Here is an 18418-nt window from a genome sequence, read left to right as displayed (position 1 = left end):
CATTGATTGTTATCCTGGTTTCTGCTTTCCTCTGCCTTAGGATTTCAGCTTCCCCACAGTGGTTTATCAAGGTGTTTTCCCAAATAAAGACTATTCTCTTCCTAGAAGAAATTCCTTGTGCCTGCTGTTAAGATGACATGTTAAAACGAAAACAAACAAAATAGAACAAAACTATACCTGAAAGGATTTATGCTAAAATGTTAACAGTATTTATCTCTGGGTAATAGACTATAGGTGCCATTAGTTTTCTTTATGCTCATTTTGATTTTCTACATAGAACATATTGTTTGTGTAATTAAAAATTTTTACACAAGAAAACATCTCCACCCATAATTCTGCCACTCTAATGCACTCGTTTTCATTTCTCTGGCTGACGTCTGTATTTTCTGAAAACCCCTCAACTGGAACAAAATAGGAGCATTCAGACATTCTTCTCTGCTGAGTGAAACCTGCACAGTAACAAAAATGCCAGCCACCCTTTCTGAGTGATCAAGTTGAAATGGCTGATATTTGCTTTGGGGCTGTATGTACATCATATCATTTAATTCTGGTGAGGGAGGGGTTATTATCATCCCATTTCATGGACGAGGAAACCAAGGCTCAGAGAGGTTGAGTAGTCCAAGTGCACCAGCTAGGAAATGGCAAGGTGGGAATTTGAACCCAATATCTGGCTCCAGAGCCCGCTTTCCCCTGCCCCACGTGTCCTTTCCCTCGCAGTGCCTGGCGGGATTGCGGCTGAGTCCCTGACCTTCACTCCACTGGAGGACATGATCTTCCTCAAGTGGGAGGAGCCCCAGGAACCCAACGGCCTCATCACTCAGTATGAGGTGGGTTTGGATCCTATTACAGTGGGAGCCCCTGGTGGAAGGTTGGCACACAGCTTGGAGAGGGAGGTACATTGAGGGGACAGAAGTGATCATCATGGTTCAACTATGTCCGGGTTTGTGTCCTGTAGGTTATGGGGACAGGGGACCTGAAGGCAGGAGAGAGAGGGGAAGGTGCCCAGAGGTCTGGGCTAATGGGCACCCACAGTCCTACTCATCCTCTCCCCTTTGCCCAGCTAATCCCTAGCTCACTTGAACCGTGATGGGTGGGAGGCTACAGGGCCAGTGGTGCCCTGCGCATCCCTGTGCCTGCCTACCTGCCCATCCTGCCCCCAGATCAGCTACCAGAGCATCGAGTCGTCAGACCCGGCGGTGAATGTGCCGGGCCCACGACGTACCATCTCCAAGCTCCGCAATGAGACCTACCACGTCTTCTCCAACCTGCACCCAGGCACCACCTACCTGTTCTCCGTGCGGGCCCGCACTGGCAAGGGCTTCGGCCAGGCGGCGCTCACTGAGATCACCACCAACATCTCAGGTGAGCCCCGCCTGACCCTGGCCTGGCCCCTCTGCAGGAGGCCTGGAATCCCAGGGTTCCATGGGCAGAGGGGAGTGGGGGGCATCCCAGGGTGGTTATAGAGGGCCCTTGCTGAGATAAATGTACTGTTCAGGGGCTGAGGTCAGGGGTCAGGGAGGGTTAAGTCAGAGGGAGCAAGGAGAATAAGGCTGAAGGGAAGAGATCTGAGGACAGGGTCAAGGAGGCTGGAGGCCTGGCCTTCCTGGTCCAGTGGCCTGGCTCTGTTCTAATGTCCCTGCCCCCTTCCCCAGCTCCCAGCTTTGATTATGCCGACATGCCGTCGCCCTTGGGCGAGTCTGAGAACACCATCACCGTGCTGCTGAGGCCGGCACAGGGCCGCGGTGCACCCATCAGGTGGGAAAGCCTGGATGGAGGGGCGGGAGGTCTGGGCTGCAGGGAAGAGGCCCCTCCTCTGACCCAGAGCCCCCCACCCAGGCCAGCTCACCCTTGGCCTCCCTCAGTCTCCCACTCAAGGTTCAGAGTGTCTGGAGGAGGACATTCTGTGATCCTGCACAGGTGGAAAGCTTGCGGTCACTCCCCTCTGAGGCCATGGGTGTCTGGTGGTGATTGTCATGAGTTCTCTGGACAGTGTCCAGCCTGGAGAGGTGACTGTCCAGACCTCTCCAGAGGGCCTTCCCTCAGACACCTTGGAGAAGTGAAACTCTGGGGGCCTTATTTCTTCCCAGCTTTTTCCCTGGAGGGTCCTGCCCAGGGAGACACAGGAATGGGCTTTCTAGAAGGCCCGGACAGCCGGCCAGAAAGGGCCGTCTTTCTGGAGTGGCCAAGAGCTTGGCTTCTCCACTTCCTTTCCTCCAGAGGAAGCTGGGGCTACTGATGCTGTGGTGGCTGCCTCCGCTGGGAGAAGGTGCTGGGGACAAGGTGGGGTGCATGTGAGTGTGTGTGTGTGTGTATGATGGAGATGTGTGTGTGCGAGGTGTGGTGTGGAGGTGTGAGTGTGTGTGTGACATAGGTGTAGTGTGTGAGTCTGAGGGTGTGTGAGAGGTGTGGGGGAATATGAGTGTATGTGTGAGAGAGAGTGTGAGGATGTTGGTGGGGTGTGTGCGAGTGTGTGCACATGCTTACTCTCAGCCAGATACTGCTAGAGACCTTGCCTGCACGAGTCATTTATCTTCAGGGAAGCCTGTGGAGTGGGTACTACTACCTTTATTTTACACCTCAGGAAACAGGCTCAGGAAGCCTACATAACTTGCCCTCAAGGCCACCAGCTGGTGAGTGATAGAGCTGGGATTTGGAACCAGGTCTGTTTGCACAGGCTGTACCTTTTCTTGAAGTCACAGAGCCTCCCTGGCCCTCTGGTCCACCTCCTCCTTCTAGAAGGGTGCATGCACGGGGAGAGGGTGACAGCCTGTATTTGGGCATGGGAAGGTTCTAGTAAGTCCCCTCCCAAGAAGGTAGTGGGTTGCCCAGGTTCCCTTGACACTCCCTCACTTCCTCACTCCCCACCCCAACTCTTTCCTGCTTTGCCTCCCCTGTATTTGCCACTGTCTGTCCTGGGCTGATTGCCAGACCCTCAGGGGAGACTCGGGAAAAAGTCCGTGTCTGAGGGGCGTTTTGCATTTTTCAGGTGCCTCTGGGCCCTGGTGCCGCTGAATCTGGGGGGAGTTGGGAAACCCAGCAGCACCTTCTCCTTTCCTTGTCCTCTAGAGGGGTCTTGTGAGCAGGCCTGGTTAGCGTCCCTCAGGGATGATGATGTCAGGGCTGGGTGGGGATGGGGGGTGGAACATGGTGAGAGGGGAGAGGCATGATGGGTGTGCAACCTTGGGCATGTCTCTTCACCTCTCTGAGCTCCCTTTCCTTATCTGCATAATGGGGATTATCTCAGATCAAGATGTGCTTTGTTCATGGCTAATGTTGATTATTTTCACCTCCTGGTGGGACCTGGGGCTGAGGGAGGCCTGACCTCGGCCTGAGAAATGGAGGCTGAGTGGGGCCTGGGCTGGTGTTTGCAACGCGCTCGTGACAGGGAACGAAACTGTGTGGCTCAAATCACAGGGTGCTGGGGTGATTCCCCCACAACTTGGAAGCTCGAAAGAAACAGATGGAGAGCAAGGAAAAGGCATTTCTACTTCCTAGAGTGCAGACTGTCAGTATGGGGCGTCACACGCAGAGATGGGATGGAGGCTGTGACTGGAAATACTTATATTTGTCAGCATTCATTTATTTACTCTCGGCTTTGTTCCACCGAGGATTGGAGGGGCTCACAGCAAAAGGTCATTCAGTAAAGTGAGAAAAATAAATAGAAACACACAAGTCAAAACCAGGAGACACAAATCGGAGGGAATACGGACAGGGAACACAAATCAGCCTTCAGGACCCGGAGACGACGGGCTCAGAGTTACAGACTCTGGGTTGGGAGGGGACTAGAGATGTAGGATTAGTGAGTCCTTATTTGCTTGCTCAGTCACTGTCTTCTCCCATGGACGGCAGTTCCAGGAAGCCTGGATCCCCTGGTACCCACACAGGGCCCATCGTCTGAGCTCAGTAAACACTTTCTGAATGAATGAATGCCTCCTGTCTAACTCTAGTTTACTGAGGCCTGGAGGGAGCCATGGGTAATCCTGGTGGAGCCTGAGGCTTCGGGATCCTGGCCCTGTGGCAGGCGCAGGAGGACTCATTGAGGAGCCTGGGTGGGGCTTTAGGGCTTGGTGCCGTTGAGCAGGGCCCGCATTCTTTCAGCTTAGTCACAGTAATAACAGCTGACAGGCACGGGCTGCTTGCTGAACTTCCCTCCTTCCTCTCATCCAGCTCGTGGAACAGTCCTGTGGTCACTCCCATTTTACAGAGGAGGAAACCAAGGCCCGGGGAGGTTAAGTGACTTGCCCGGCTAGTAAGAGGCAGAGCCGAGACGAGCCCCCAGCTGGGCCTGACCCCAAAGCCCATGCACTTAGCCACCAGACGGCTCTCCGCGTTCGCTGGCCGGTGTGATCATTGCGCTCTCCCCTCCCGTCCAGTGTGTACCAGGTGGTTGTGGAGGAGGAGCGGCCGCGGAGGCTGCGGCGGGAGCCGGCCGGCCAGGACTGCTTCCCAGTGCCGCTGACCTTCGATGCGGCGCTGGCCCGCGGCCTGGTGCACTACTTTGGGGCCGAACTGGCCGCCAGCAGTCTGCCTGAGGCCATGCCCTTCACCGTGGGTGACAACCAGACCTATCGCGGCTTCTGGAACCCACCGCTTGAGCCCAGGAAGGCCTACCTCATCTACTTCCAGGCAACAAGCCACTTGAAGGGGGTGAGGGACCGGCCGGGGTCGTGGTGGGGGTGGTTGGGGGCCAGGCTTGGGACAGTTTGTAGCGGGCCACTACAGAAGACAGACCCCCTCAGGCCCCGCCCACTTATTGGTGCCCACCCTCCCGTGGCCCCGCCCCCGTGGGCCCCGCCCCCTCTCTGAGCCCTGTCCTCTCCCCTCCCCTGTTCCCGGCCTCCTCTATTGATCCCCGCCCTCCTCCCCTGACCCCGCCCTCCTGACCCCAGGCTCCTTCCCTCCAGCACTAGCCCCTTCCTGAGCCTTTTTTCCCAGACTCCTTTCTATCCAGGCCCCCAGTCTAGTCCCTGCCTCCTCCCTGAGACTCCGGTCTTCTATCTCAGGCTCTTCTCGCCCCAGAGGGGTCCGTCTCAGGTTCCTGCTTTCACCAGACCTTGAAGCCTAGGACCCGCCTTCTCCCTGAAGCCCCGCCCTTCTCCAACCTCTTTCCTCCTCGGATCTCTCCTTCCCAGGCTTCCGGCTCCTAACCATCCTAACCAGACAATTACCCTCATTTCTGAGGCCCCGCCCCGTTCCCTTTCCCGTGGATCTCATTCCCCTTTCCTAAGGCACTGCCCCGCTTGCAAGCCCCTCCCCTCTCGGCCCGCCCTTCTCTGGGTCCCCCCAGGCCCTCCTGTCGGTGGGGTGTCTTTAGTTACAGTCTGCACCAGACAAGCCCTGCCCAGGCCCAAGACACGCGGCCCAAGGTTCCCCCCGCCCCGGGGAGGGTCAGGTCTGGTGCTGAGACCCCCATCTGTGCTTCCAGGAGACCCGGCTGAATTGCATCCGCATCGCCAGGAAAGGTAAGTCCCACAGGGTTCAGGCCTTTGGCAGTGGGGTTCTCACCTGCTGGGCTCTGAGGAGGTGGACCCTGAGGACCCATGGCTGTGGGAGCAGAGGAGGGTGGTCCAGCAGGCCTGGGGTCAGGAGGAGTTTCCCTTCTTGGCCCTCATGTGCCCCACCTCAAGGGGTCCTTCTCCAAGACTGGGCAGCAGGGCTACACCCCGCTAACTCCCCACCCGCCATGGTCACAGAATGGGCCTTCACGGGGCCGGGACAGGCCTGTGGAGAGGGAGCCATTATGGTTGGGTCATGGGGGTGATGGGTACTGGGTGCTGGTTCTGGGTTCTGTATCTGCCCCCTTTCCTGTGGTGGGAAGAGGTGGGTACGGCGTGGACCCTGTGGTGTAGAGATTGTCCCTGCTCCCAGACAGGATTGGTTTGCCGTGCTGAGATGCCCTAACTACACCCTAGGCATGTAAGTCTTTTCCCCCGTCACCTCTCAGGAGGGCAAGGGGGTGAGTCTGAAAGCATCCTCCATCCTCCATCCACTGAAGGATGGGGAGGATTTGAGATAGTAGAGAGGAGAGGGGAGCCATTCCTGACGGGGGACAGTGCAAGTAAAGGATCTGACACAGGAATGCAGAAGGCGTGAGGGATGATGAGGAGATGGATCTGATTGAAAGGCCGTTGCTGAGGACCAGGGGCAGTTGTCTGCATGGGCGTTTATGCAGCCTCATTTGTTCCTTGGGGCTCAGACCCCAGCAGGCAGGGGGTAGGTGGTCCCTATCTCCCCCTCTGATCCTTTGTCCTGCTTTGTTCTCTCCAGCTGCCTGCAAGGAGAGCAAGCGGCCCCTGGAGGTGTCCCAGAGATCAGAAGAGATGGGGCTCATCCTGGGCATCTGTGCGGGGGGACTTGCTGTCCTCATCCTCCTGTTGGGGGCCATCATTATCATCATCCGCAAGGGGTGAGTGAGGCGGGTGCCCTGGTCGACCCGTGGCTCCTGCCCCTCAGAGGCCTGGTGGGCAGAGAGGAGCGCGAGTGTGTGGAGGGCTGCCAGCCTGGGCATCAGGCCTGTGGATGGACCCAAGCCGGGTGGTGGGAAACCAGAGACTCGGCAAATGGAGCTGCCCCAGAGCGGCTTGGCTGGAGCCCAGGTTTGGCTGGTGCCAGGTGCCACTCTCCAGGGAAGGGTGCTCAGTGCCTGCTGCCAAGAGCTGTGCTGGAAGTGGGCACCGCCCTCCTGTGCCTGCTGGACTGTTCCAACGGGGAGGCTGTGGAGGTGGCCTGACTTGGAATCTCCAGCCCCCTGCAGACCTTCTGCCAACTTGTCTGCCCTACCCTGTGGTGTTGACCCTGAGCAGTGGGGGTGGTGCTCACTCCCCTTCAAACCAAGGACCCTGAGCCTTGGCTCTTCCTGGGACCCACGCTCTCTTGGGCTCAGCTTGCCCTGGACCCTGTTACTGTTGATCCCCTGAGGAGTCCTCCTGGGCCCATGACTCAGAGAAGACCTCCCCTCTGTCCCTACCATCCCCCAGGCTTCAAAGGTACCGACTCGTGTTTGTGAAGGATGTGTTTTCCTAGTGCATTTTGCAGTGGGCACTGTGAAACCCAGTATATCTTAGAATCCAGAACTTAGGATTTTGGAGTTTCAGAAATCCAGGATTTGGGATTCTAAGAGTCTCAGAATTTAGAATTGTAGAGGCGCAGAGCCCGAAAAGTGAAGGCTGCCCGGCAGTTCAAGGATATCTAGTCTGGTGGGTTTCAAATCTTTTTAAAGCAACAGAACCTGTCTTCAAAACAACAAATAAACCTCCCCTGGGAGCCCAGTACATGGAGCAGATGAAGGCTGACCCTCTGGTTGGAGCCGAGTGGAGCTTTCTAAGACCTCTCTGCTTGCCCCCCAGTGCCCCGCCTCATTCCTCATCGGGCAGCCCCAGGACACTGTGATCCAAGCTCCTTAATTGAGAGATGGAGATGCTGAGGGCCAGGGGGGGCATGGACCTGCCCAGGGTCACCCAGGGAACCAGAGGCAGAGCCTGCTCTGTTCTCTCCCCTCCTGGGCTCTGGCTTCTATAGCCCCTGCTGCTGCCAGGCTGGGCACATGTGGGTGAGTTGGCGCTGGGTCTCTGGGCTGCCAGGAGCAGATAAGGAGAATCCAGGGAGGTGAAGAACTGGGTAGGGATCCCCTTGCAAGAGAGAGACTCTTCCAGAGAGTCTGGGGGTGGGGCGTGCCAGTGATGTGGGGTGGCATTGGGGGGTGGCCTGTCCAGGGCGTTAGGCTCTGACCCTTTCCTAGTCCCTGCGCAGCTTCATGAGACAAAATATTTTAAACCATCATTTAATGAGTATTACAATGTGCTGGGAGCTTTACACACATCGTCCATTAGGACATTAGTTATTGAGCACCTACTGTGTGCCAGGCGCTCGGGCTACATCAGAGGACATTTCCTTCTTGGATCCTGACCCACGAAGCAGGTCTGACTCCCTTTTCACGGATGAGGAAGCTAATTAAGTGACTTGCCCACGTTACTGGGCTGATAAGTGGCAGGGCCTGTTTAAACCCAGGCCCAACTGCAAAGCCAGTGCTCCTCACAGCCGGGGATGTGAAGGGCCTCACCATGGCTGGCGCACAGTAGGTGCCCGGAAGTGGCAAGTCCCTGTCTTCTGGGAGTTGGCTCTGGGGGACTGGGGAATGGGGCAGATGGAGAGGGCTGTAAGGGAGGGGTGAGATTTTGGGGAGTTGCAGGTGGTATTTGAGGCCTTGAAATCTACCCTCCAGGAGACAGGATTAGCAGAGTGCGGGATGTCACTCACCCCTGCAGAGAACTTTGGGCCCAGGAGAGGATGGGTCGGAGCTGCCAGGGCCTCACTAGGAAACCCTCCACTTTGCAGCTGCTACCCCATAAACCCTTCCAGGTGACTCCAGAAGCTCTAGGATCCCCCCACACCTCCTTATTTCCTCTAAAAGCCATTCAGCCCCATTCTATAGCACCTCACTGCATGCCCCAAATCCTACCTGGCTTTCAGGGTCTACTGTGCCCCGTAGGGCTCCCCCAGTCTGCACTGCGGGGTGTCCTGGGACAGAGCAGCTCAGGCAGGGACATGGGTGTTCAGATCAACTTGGGGTGCGAATGTAGTGGACAGATTAGGAGGTTGCTGAGGGAGGGCAGTTACCCAGTTATCCCCCTGTGCATGCTTATTGGAGGAAGGAGGCGGCCCTGGGGGGCCAGCTGGGAGGAGATGTCCGATTCTCCATCCTGCCCTGCCGTGTGGACAATGAGACTGGATGCATCTGCCCCTGGGAACTCCAGGGCGTGGAAGGGGAGGCCTGGTGCACTCCGGGCTGGGTTGGATACCCTAGTTCTGCCTCCAGAATCTGCCGTTCTCCCTGGCAGCACCTTCTTCTTCCTGCTCTTTTTCCTTTACTTACTTGTAGGGCTTTACTCCATGTTTATCTTCCCTGCTGGATTGGGAGCTCTATGAGGGCAGAGAAATTTCTGTCTTGTTGGCTGTGTATCCCCAGGGTCTGGCCCAGGGCACTCAGGTCCTCCTGAGCTCCCCATGCCCATCTCAGCAGGCGGAGGGAGGCAGGGAAGACCTGAGCATGTGCTTCCTGTTGCTTCAGACTCCCAGCAGCCCCCGCGGAGGTGGCTTTTTATTAACCTCACTTGTTTAGAGGAGGAAGTGGAGGCTCCTAGAGGTGGAGTTCTTTTATTTATTTTCCTTTATTTATTGATTACTCAATTCAGTGAAATATTTATCGGGGATCATAATGTGCTGGGCACTGTCCTGGGCCCCAGGGATCCAACAGTGGGCAAAAAAGACCAGGGTGCTGCCTTCTAGTGCTTTGTAGCTAGTGGGGAGCCTGGGATTAAACTAGAAAAAGCACAAATGGTTAAAACAAATTATGAAAAGAACAGGGTGCCAGAGTGGGCCCAAAGTTCTCTGCAGGGGTGAGTGACATCGGGGGAGGGGTCAGGGAAGGCCCTTCTGAAGTCATGACATTTCGGCTGAGACCAGTAGAATGCCATTCGTTCAGCCATCCCTCGCCCCTTTGAGGCCTCTGTGACCAGCCGCAGGGCCCTGGAGCCTCCCTGCTCTCCCTGGGGGGGGATGAGATGTGCTGTGTGACCTCCAGCCAGTCTGCTGCCCTGGCTGGGCCTCGGTCTTCCACTCTTCTCTCTCCTTCCCTTCCCTCAGTCTGCAACATCAGTGTTGGGGTGTTGTGGGGTGATGTGGGGTGGTGGATGGAGGACCCCTGCATGTGCCTGGATGGGGCCTCAGGAGGGAGCTGGCTCTGGGGTCAGGGTCCTGGGCCTGCTTGGACCCCACCACTGACCCCCAGAGGGCCCCGGCCGACCATGACTCCCCAGGACTCGGCTTCCCCGTCCGTGCAGTGGGGTCAGCCCTGCTCTGCCTCCTCTCTCTGGGTGCTTTGCAGTAATGTCAGGGCCCCTGACCCATGCTGTGCTTTGGGTGCCCATGAGGGGCGACCTGCCCCCTCTGCTGGACCCCACTCCCAGGGGCAGTCTGGGTGCTGAGGGGGCCCCAGGCTTGCCCTGGAGTCCACCTGGAGTCCTCTCCTCCCTGCCCCCTCCCCGCCTCTGGGTCCCTCTCAGGCACAGGTGTATGCCAAGGGCTGTCCCCTTGGGCAGAGGGGCCTGCAGGTGTGAGCGGCATTGGGACTGAGGGTGAGGAGCTGTCTGCAGGGTGCGTGCAGCCCTGGGGGAGGGTGGGTACCTTGAGTGTGTGAGTGGGGGGGTGTCCATGTGTGTGAGTGTGCGTGCCTGTGTGTGTTTGTGAATATGTGTCTGTGTGTGTATCTGTGTGTCAGTGTGTAAGTATTGGAATATGTGTGTCTGTGTTTGTAAGTGCATGAGTGTGTCAGTGTGTGTTTCTATGTGTGTGAGTGTATGTGAATGTGTATCCATATGGGTGTGTCTGTTTATGTGTGAGTGTACTAGGTTGTGTATTTCTCTCTGTGAATGCGTGTGTCTGTGACTGTGTGTGAAAGCTCTGCTTCCCCCAGGCCCTTTCCCCACTTCCTCCTCACTCCAGCGGCAGGCTTGGGGAAGGTTCTGGAAGGGGCCTTGGGTCCTGGTCATCAACGGCTGAGCCATGCCAGCCCTTGGGACAAGGAAGGCCCTTCTGACCTGTCCGGTCCCCAGCCAGCCCCCTACCCAGCACGGAAAGCTCCAGGCCCCTCCCCGCTGGCTGGGCACTGCCCTCGCCCGCCTGTGGAAGGACCGTGGTCCCGACTGTGCTATTCTCTCTGCACGCTGCCAGGAGAGACCGCTATGCCTACTCCTACTACCCGTAAGTAGCCCCACCTGCCCTGGAGTCCAGGCCCCTCGTGGGGAAGCCGCCATCCCCACCCCTCTGGGCGTGGACCCCACACCCTGCCTGGCCTGGTGTCAGCCCCTCCTCCACGGCCACCTGTGTCTCAGCTTCCCTCCTCTGCTGTCTCTCCTCTCCGTGTCGTCCTCCTCGCGTGGGGGTCACGAGCGCTGGCTTGTCGTCAGAGTCTTGGGTTCAGACCTGGCTCTGCTGAGTCACCCCGCACAAGTCACTTGACCTCCCTGAGCCTCGTGTCCTCTCGTCCCCAGAGGCAGCCCCTTGTGTTCTCGAGCCATTCCTGCTGGTCAGGACCTCTTGCCGCCAGACCACAGTCCACGTGCGGGAAGGTCCTCACACAGGTCCCGCTCTGGGGTCTGCAGCCCTTGTGGGTGTGTGTGCTTGTGGGGGCAGACCTCTCCCCACACGGGCAGCTCTTCCCACAGTGGGCGGCGCTCAGGGCACCACGAGTCCGTTTTCCAGCCGGGTGGTCCCAGGCTCCTCAGACCCACGTTTCCTGGGTGCTTCCTCTGGGCTCCGTTCTTTACACAGAGTCCTCACGGCAACCCTGAGAAGCAGGGACTATGATCACTCCCATTTTCCGGATGGGGAAACTGAGGCTCAGAGGGGTTAGGGACCTGTCAGAGGTCACAGGAAGTGTAGAACTGGGGTTACCACCCAGGCCCCATCTGACTCTCCAGCCTCCTGATGCTACTCTGTCTTCTCTGCAAGCCTTCCAGAACATTCCCCTGCACCTGTGCTTGTTCTCCCTCCCTGCAGAGCAGGCTCAGATGGCCCCAGGCCAGCCCAGAGGATGGTGGTCTCTTACCTCCTACTCCCTGGACCTTCTACTTGCATTGATGTCACCCAACGTCACATTAGCTTTTCTAGCAACGATGCCCTCATGAACTCATGTGGCGCCTCCAGCTCGGCTTTCACAGGAATTGCTGACAGGGCAGTTCTCCCTCCCTCTCCACTGGTGCAGTTAATTTTTGAGCCTAAATGCAGAGCTTTTCGGAGCATCCATATTCCGCCTGCTTAATCTCACCCTGGGATCAGCTGGAGGCCGGCCGTGTCCGTGTCCCTCCAGGTTCTGTCTTCTGTGGATCTGGTTGGTTGGTGCTTGTAGTTCTTCCTAGTAGGTCACGAGGCCTGGGCGGGAACAGAGCCCTGAGGCACACCACTGGAGACTGCCCTCTCGGCCAGTGTCCACTCGTGATGAGTCCTCCTTGGACACCGTTGTTCAGCCAGAGGACCGGCTGTCCTCTGTCCACGGCCCTCTGTCTGTCTTCTCTGTGGTTTGCTGGTGTCTGGCCTGTCCCTCCCTCTCTCTGTCCCCTTCCTCATCCCTCTCTCTCCTTTCATTGTCTCTTTACTCTCCTCCACCTCCACCTGCTCTCTCATGTTGATGGTCAAGGTCACAGCCACAGAGGCTTCTTTTCACCTGCCCCCAAAGGGCTCTTTGGCTCTGCCCTGGCCACAGTGAGGGTGACACCCAGAGCCTGCAGGTGGGGCTGGGAGTGGGAGGCCTGGGCCTGCTGAGCCTTCTCTCGTCCAGACTGCGAAGGCAGTGCCCATCTCAGCAGCAGCATTGGTCCCCAGGGTGGAAGACAGAGCCATCTTCTCAGCGCAGGAAGGACATTGTGGTCCTGCAGAAGGTGCATCCAGAGGTCATCCTGTCCTTCCCCTGCCTCGGGCAGCTTTTGAGCCAGGGCAGGCTGATTGGTGTTTGCCTGTCTGGGAAGATCCTTCATTGGCCTCTTCATCTCCATGGATGATCAGTGTTCCTGAGCCCTCATAACCCGGAAGTCCTTTCTTGGGTCTACCCCGTATCCTGCACACTGTAGGGCCAAGCAGGGCAATGGCTCTCTGTCTCCAGCCTTCCTGTGATTGGGCCCCTGGCTCTTCTTCTATCTCACCAGGGTCCCAAGTCACTTCCCCTTTGCCTGTGCTGGGCCCCTCGTTCCTGGAGCTGCTCTGCCTGTCCCCTATCCCCTGTTCTCCCTCCCACTTTCCTTGAGTTCCCCTGGAGTCACAAACTGCCATCCTCTTCTATAAGGCTGGGCTAGAGGCCTGGGCTGTGCAGGGCCCTTGTCCAGGGGCCTCTCCAGAAGCTCTGCCCTCTTGGGAGGGACCGGGGCCTCTTATCCTCTCCCTCTGCTGCTTCTAGCGGCGGGTTGGATGGTGGGCAGTGGTGGGAATTTGCACCCTGTGCAGACCCCTTTACAAGTCTAGTGTGGCCTGTAGTGGGACCATCCTGGGCTTCTGGGGGTAAGAAGAAGCCACACTGGGAGTTCATTCTGTGCCCAGGGGAGGACTCCTGAGCACTGGCTGAGCACTAGCCAGACTCTGCCATGAAAGAGAAGTGTAGTCCTCCCCCACTGCAGGAGAAAAAGAAGTTCCCAGGGCAGGTCTCTGGTGAGGACAAGGGGAAAGGAGGATAGAGTTGGGGCAGCCATTTTCCCAGTTCGGGGTGTGGTGACTGTCTGCTGTGACACCAAAATACGTCCAGAATGACTTTCCTTCCCGTTTCCTAAGCCCTCAGGGCCAGTGCGAGTTAGGAGCTAGGTCCCAGCCCAAGGCCACTGCTACTCCATCCATTACTCTCAGCAAAGGTCTCCAGGGCAGGGACCCTGCAGCCTCTTTTGGAGGAAGCGGCAGCTCTCTGGTTCTGGTGAGTGAAGGATGGAGGCAGAGCCCCCTCAGCATCCAGGGATGCTTCTAGAATGGCTCCTGGCTTCAAAGCCCCCTGATCGCTTGGCCTCCGCATCCACCTCTGGGCTCTGTCCTGCCCAGCTCAGGCCTGTGTCTCTCGTGAACTCCCCTCTGCAGGAAGCCGGTGAACATGACCAAGGCCACCGTCAACTACCGCCAGGAGAAGACCCACATGATGAGTGCCGTGGACCGGAGCTTCACAGACCAGAGCACCCTGCAGGAGGATGAGCGGCTGGGCCTCTCCTTCATGGATGCCCACGGCTACAGCCCCCGGGGTGAGTGCTTGGGCCCTGGGGCTCCTTCGTCATGGCTCTGGGGCCCTCCACATCAGATAAATTCTGTAATAGCCTGATCCAAAATCGAAGCATCTGTTGTGCTCTTGCTGGGTACCAGCACTGGCGCTGGGAATACACAGAAGGCACAGGTATTACCTTTGTGCTGGAGGAGCTTTAGGAAAATTGAGGACTTAGACACAGACTCAAATAAGAGGAATGCAAGGTCACGTGTCAGTTGTGGGAAGTGCTCCGGGGACTCAGAGGAGGGAGTGATGCTGTGTCAGAGGGATCAGGGCTGTCTCCTGGCTTATTGAGCGCCTGCTGTGTGAGAGGCAGGGGACTAGTGGCTAGGGGTGGCTGGAGTCAGACAGACCTGGGTTTGCATCTCAGATCCCCTTAGCTGTGTGACCTGGGGCAAGTTGCTTAACCTCTCTGGATGTCTGCTTCCTCATGTATAAAATGGGGATAAAAATCATCTCTGCTGGTAGGGCTTCTGGAAGACTAAATGAGATATTGTGTATACACCCATTTAATGCTGTGCCTGACATGTAGGAAGAGTATAGTGATTCAGCTGTATGTGCTAGGGGCTTCTCATAAATCACTTTATTGCACATCTTTTAATTCTATTTAGTGCTAATTTTTACAAAGGAAAATATGTAATGTTTATGAAAGCCATAAAGTCGTAATAATACAACAGTCACCAGTGAGCCCCACTGGTGAATTAGAGCATCATCTGAATGCTCCTCCCTAACTATATCCCCTACCTCCCTCTTAGATGTAAATATTCCCCTGAAATTTGTGTTTATCATTTACTTGCCTTTTCTGGGATAGTTTTACCACGTCTGCATGTATCCCCAAACAATGCATTGTATAATTTTGCTTGCTTTTGAGTTTTATAAAAATGAAATCACTGTTTATTTTTCAACTCAACATCATGTTTCTAACATTTGCCCAGGTGGGTGTTTCGCTGTAGTTCATTTATTTTCTCTGATGTATAGTTTTCCATTGTATGAATATATGGCAGTTTATTTCTCCATTCTGCCATCTGTGGACATTTGATTTGCTTCTAGTTTTCTTGTTATTACAAATGAGGCTGCTGTGAACCTTCTTAAATGAATCTTCAGGTGCACCTGCACAGGAGATTCTAGAAGTAGAACTGCTGGATTATAGAGTGTGTACTTGTTCCACTTTATAAGACAGTGCCAAATTGTTTTCCACAGTGGCTGTGCTTGGGTTCGCTCTTAGCAGCAGTGTATAAGAGTTTCTGTGGCTCTACATCAAGCTCAAAATTTGCCAGGCTTCTTTACTTTTGCCAAACTAGTTTGTATAAAATGGTAATTCTCTATAGTCTTAATTTGCATTCCTCTGATTACTAATGAGGTGGAACATATTTTCAAATCATTATTGGCCATTCAGGTTTCTTCTTCCATGAAATGCCTGTTCATGTCTTTTACCTAATTTTCTATTGGTTTTTCTGTTGCTTTCTTAGTGGTTTTAGGAGTTCTTTATATATTTAGGATGATAAACATTTGTCACTTATGAATTGCAAATGTCTTCTCCCAGTTTGTGGCTCATCTTTGTAGGTTATTTATAGTGTCTTTGGATGAACAGGTTTTTATTTCAATTTAGTCACGTTCGTCAATCTTTTCCTTTTTGATTTCTACTTTTTATGTTTTCTTAGAGAATTCTTCCTTATGCAAGGTCATAAAATCTTTTTTACTTTTTTCTAAACTTTTTAATATTTTGCATTTCACATTGCAAAATATTAAATATCCATCAGTGATTGATTTTTGTATGTGATATAGATTAAGGATTTTATTTGATTTTTTTGATAGGGAAAAGCAACTATGCCAGCATCAGTTGCTACGGTCATACTTTCACTGCTGATTTGCAGTGGCACCTTATCATAGATCACATTTCCATATATATGTGGATTGTGTTTTGGCTCCCTATTCTCTTTCATTGGCCAATTTGGTGATTCCTATGCCAATACTCCCTAGCCTAATTACTGTAGTTATCTAAGTCTTGATATCTGAAACATCAAGCCTTTCCAACTTTGTTCTCCGTCAAGGATGTCTTGGCTATATTTGTCCTCACTCTCTTTCTTATAAATTTCAGAATCCTCTTTTCAAGTTCCTTGGAAAACTTCGTTGGGTGGATTTGTAGTGAACCTATAGATCAATTTGGGGAAAACTGACATCTTATGAAATTGTCTTTCTATCTGTGAATATGATATATATCACCCCATTTATTGAGTGTCTTTCAATAATTTTCTCCATAAATCTTGTACATCTTTTGTTTGATGTACCCCCAGGTCCCTTGTAGTTTTGATTTCCATTGCAAATGGTACACTTTTTTTTAATTGTGGTAAAATACACATAACATAAAATTTACCTTCTTAACCTTTTTTTTTTTTTTGTGAGGAAGATTGTCCCTGAGCTAACATCTGTGCTAATCTTCCTCTATTTTGTATATGGGAGGCTGCCACAGCATGGCTTGATGAGCGGTGTGTAGGACCATGCCTGGGATCCGAACCTGCGAACCCCGGGCCACCAAAGTGGAGCACGTGAGCTTAACCACTATGCCACTGGACCGACCCCTCTTGACCATTTTTAAGTGTACTGTTCAATGGTATTAAATACGTTCATCATGTTGTGTAGCCGTCACCACCGTCCATCCCCATAGCTCTTTTCATCTTGTAAATCTGAAACTCTACACTCGTTAAACAATAACACTCCATTCCCCCCTCTTCCTAGCTCCTGGCAACCACCATTCTACTTTCCATCTCTATGATTTTGGCCACTATAAGTATTCCATATAAGTGGAATCATACAGTATTTGTCTTTTGTGACTGGCTTATTTTACTTACTGTCCTCAAGGTTTATCCATGTTGTAGCATCTTTTAGAATTTTGTTCCTTTTTAAGGCTGAATAATATTCCATTGTATGTATATATCACACTTTTATTATTCATGTATCTGTTGATGGACACTTGGGTGCTTTCATGTTTTAGCTGTTGTGAATAATGCTGCTATGAACATGGGTGTGTGAGTATCTCTTCGAGACCCTGCTTTTGGTTCTTTTGAGTATATACCCAAAAGTGGAATTGCCGGATCTTATAGTAGTTCTGTTTTTAATTTTTTGAAGAGCTGCCATACTGTTTTCCATAGCAGCTGTACCATTTTACATTCCCACCAACAGTGTATAAGAGTTCCAATTTCCCTACATCCTCACTGATACTTGTTATTTTCTGTTTTGTTTTTGATAGCAGTCATCCTAATGGGTATGAGGTGACATCTTGCAGTTTTGATTTGCATTTACCTGGTGTTGCATGATGTGATGTTGAGCATCTTTTCATGTGCTTATTGCCCATTTGTGTATCTTCTTTGGGAAATGTTTGAATTGGGTTGTTTGTTTTTTTATTGTTGAGTCGTAGGAATTCTATATATATTCTGGATATTAATGCCTTGTCAGATATATGATTTGTGAATATTTTTCTCTCATTCTGTGGGTTGCCTTTTTACTCTGTGGATAGTGTCTTTTGATGCCCAAAATGTTTAAATTTTCATGAAGTCCAATTTGTCTATGTTTTCTTTTGTTGCCTGTGCCTTTGGTGTCAGAGCCAAGAAATCATTGCTATGATGAATGTCGTAAAGCTTTTGTCCTACATTTTCTTCTAAGAATTTTATAGTTTTAGGTCTTACATTTAGGTCTTTGATCCATTTTGAGTTAATTTTTGTGTATAGTGTTAGCTAAGGGTCCCCAACTTCATTCTTTTGCATGTGGATATCCAGTTTCTCCAGCACAAATGGTATACTTTTAAAATAGTAGGTTTCTAATTGTTGCTCATGTGAAGAAATACAGTTGATTTTTGTGTATATATATATTGATCTGATATCCATACTCCTTGATAAACTTTCTTATTAGTTCTAATTTGTCTGTAGAATCTTTCAGATTTTCTAAGTACAATCAAGGGATCTGTGAATACTGACAGTTGTTTCTTCTTTCTCATTTCTTATCCCTTTTTCCCTTGTCTTTCTGCATGGCACTGGCTGGAACCTCTGTTGAAGGGGAGTGGTTATAGCAGGAATCCTTGTCTTGTTTTCCTGAGTTTAAAAGGAATGCTGGTAACATTAAAATACTCAGAATGAAGTTTGCCGTAGATTTTTGGTAGAAATGTTTTATCAGATTAACCAAGTTCCGTTCAGTTTTTAGTTTGCTAAGAGATTTTATTTTAAATAGGCATTAAATTTACCGAGTGATTTTTTTTCCACATGTATTGTAATGTCCTATTTTTTTTTCTTTAGTTTGTTAATGAGGTGAATGACATTTTTAGGTTTTCGAATGTTAAAATAAACTTCAGTTCCTGGGATAAATTCAACCGGGTCACAATACATTTTATTTTTAGTGTATTTTTGGATTCAATGTAATTATAATATTGTTCAAGATTTTAAAGCTGTATTCCCAAATGGGATTGCCTTGTAATTTTTCTTTTTTTTTTACTCTCCTTGTCTGATTTCTGATATCAAGATTGTATTAGTCTTATAAAATGCTTTGAGGTCTCTTCTCTTTTTCCTACATTATGGAAAACTGGAATAATTGACACCTTGAAAGTTTGGTAGAATTCACCTGTAGAACAATCTTTTTTTTGTT

General features: G+C 52.3%; 1 protein-coding gene across 2 annotated transcripts in view; it reads left to right on the top strand.

The window, feature by feature from the left end:
* PTPRU (protein tyrosine phosphatase receptor type U) overlaps window positions 1–18418 on the top strand; it is a 79434-nt gene that overhangs the window by 35025 nt on the left and 25991 nt on the right. For both annotated transcript variants that reach the window (XM_087446412.1, XM_014784071.2), the window contains exons 9-15: window positions 718–827; window positions 1161–1362; window positions 1653–1755; window positions 4374–4647; window positions 5426–5462; window positions 6268–6406; window positions 13609–13766. In XM_087446412.1, the coding sequence (XP_087302538.1) occupies window positions 718–827; window positions 1161–1362; window positions 1653–1755; window positions 4374–4647; window positions 5426–5462; window positions 6268–6406; window positions 13609–13766 (1023 nt within the window). The remainder of the gene's footprint in view (window positions 1–717; window positions 828–1160; window positions 1363–1652; window positions 1756–4373; window positions 4648–5425; window positions 5463–6267; window positions 6407–13608; window positions 13767–18418) is intronic.

Source organism: Ceratotherium simum, chromosome 22 (assembly GCF_057802395.1).
Source record: "Ceratotherium simum simum isolate JZ-2026a chromosome 22, ASM5780239v1, whole genome shotgun sequence".
NCBI lineage: Eukaryota > Metazoa > Chordata > Mammalia > Perissodactyla > Rhinocerotidae > Ceratotherium > Ceratotherium simum.
Note: the sequence above shows the minus strand (reverse complement) of the source record. Positions and strands in the feature narration are given on the sequence as shown.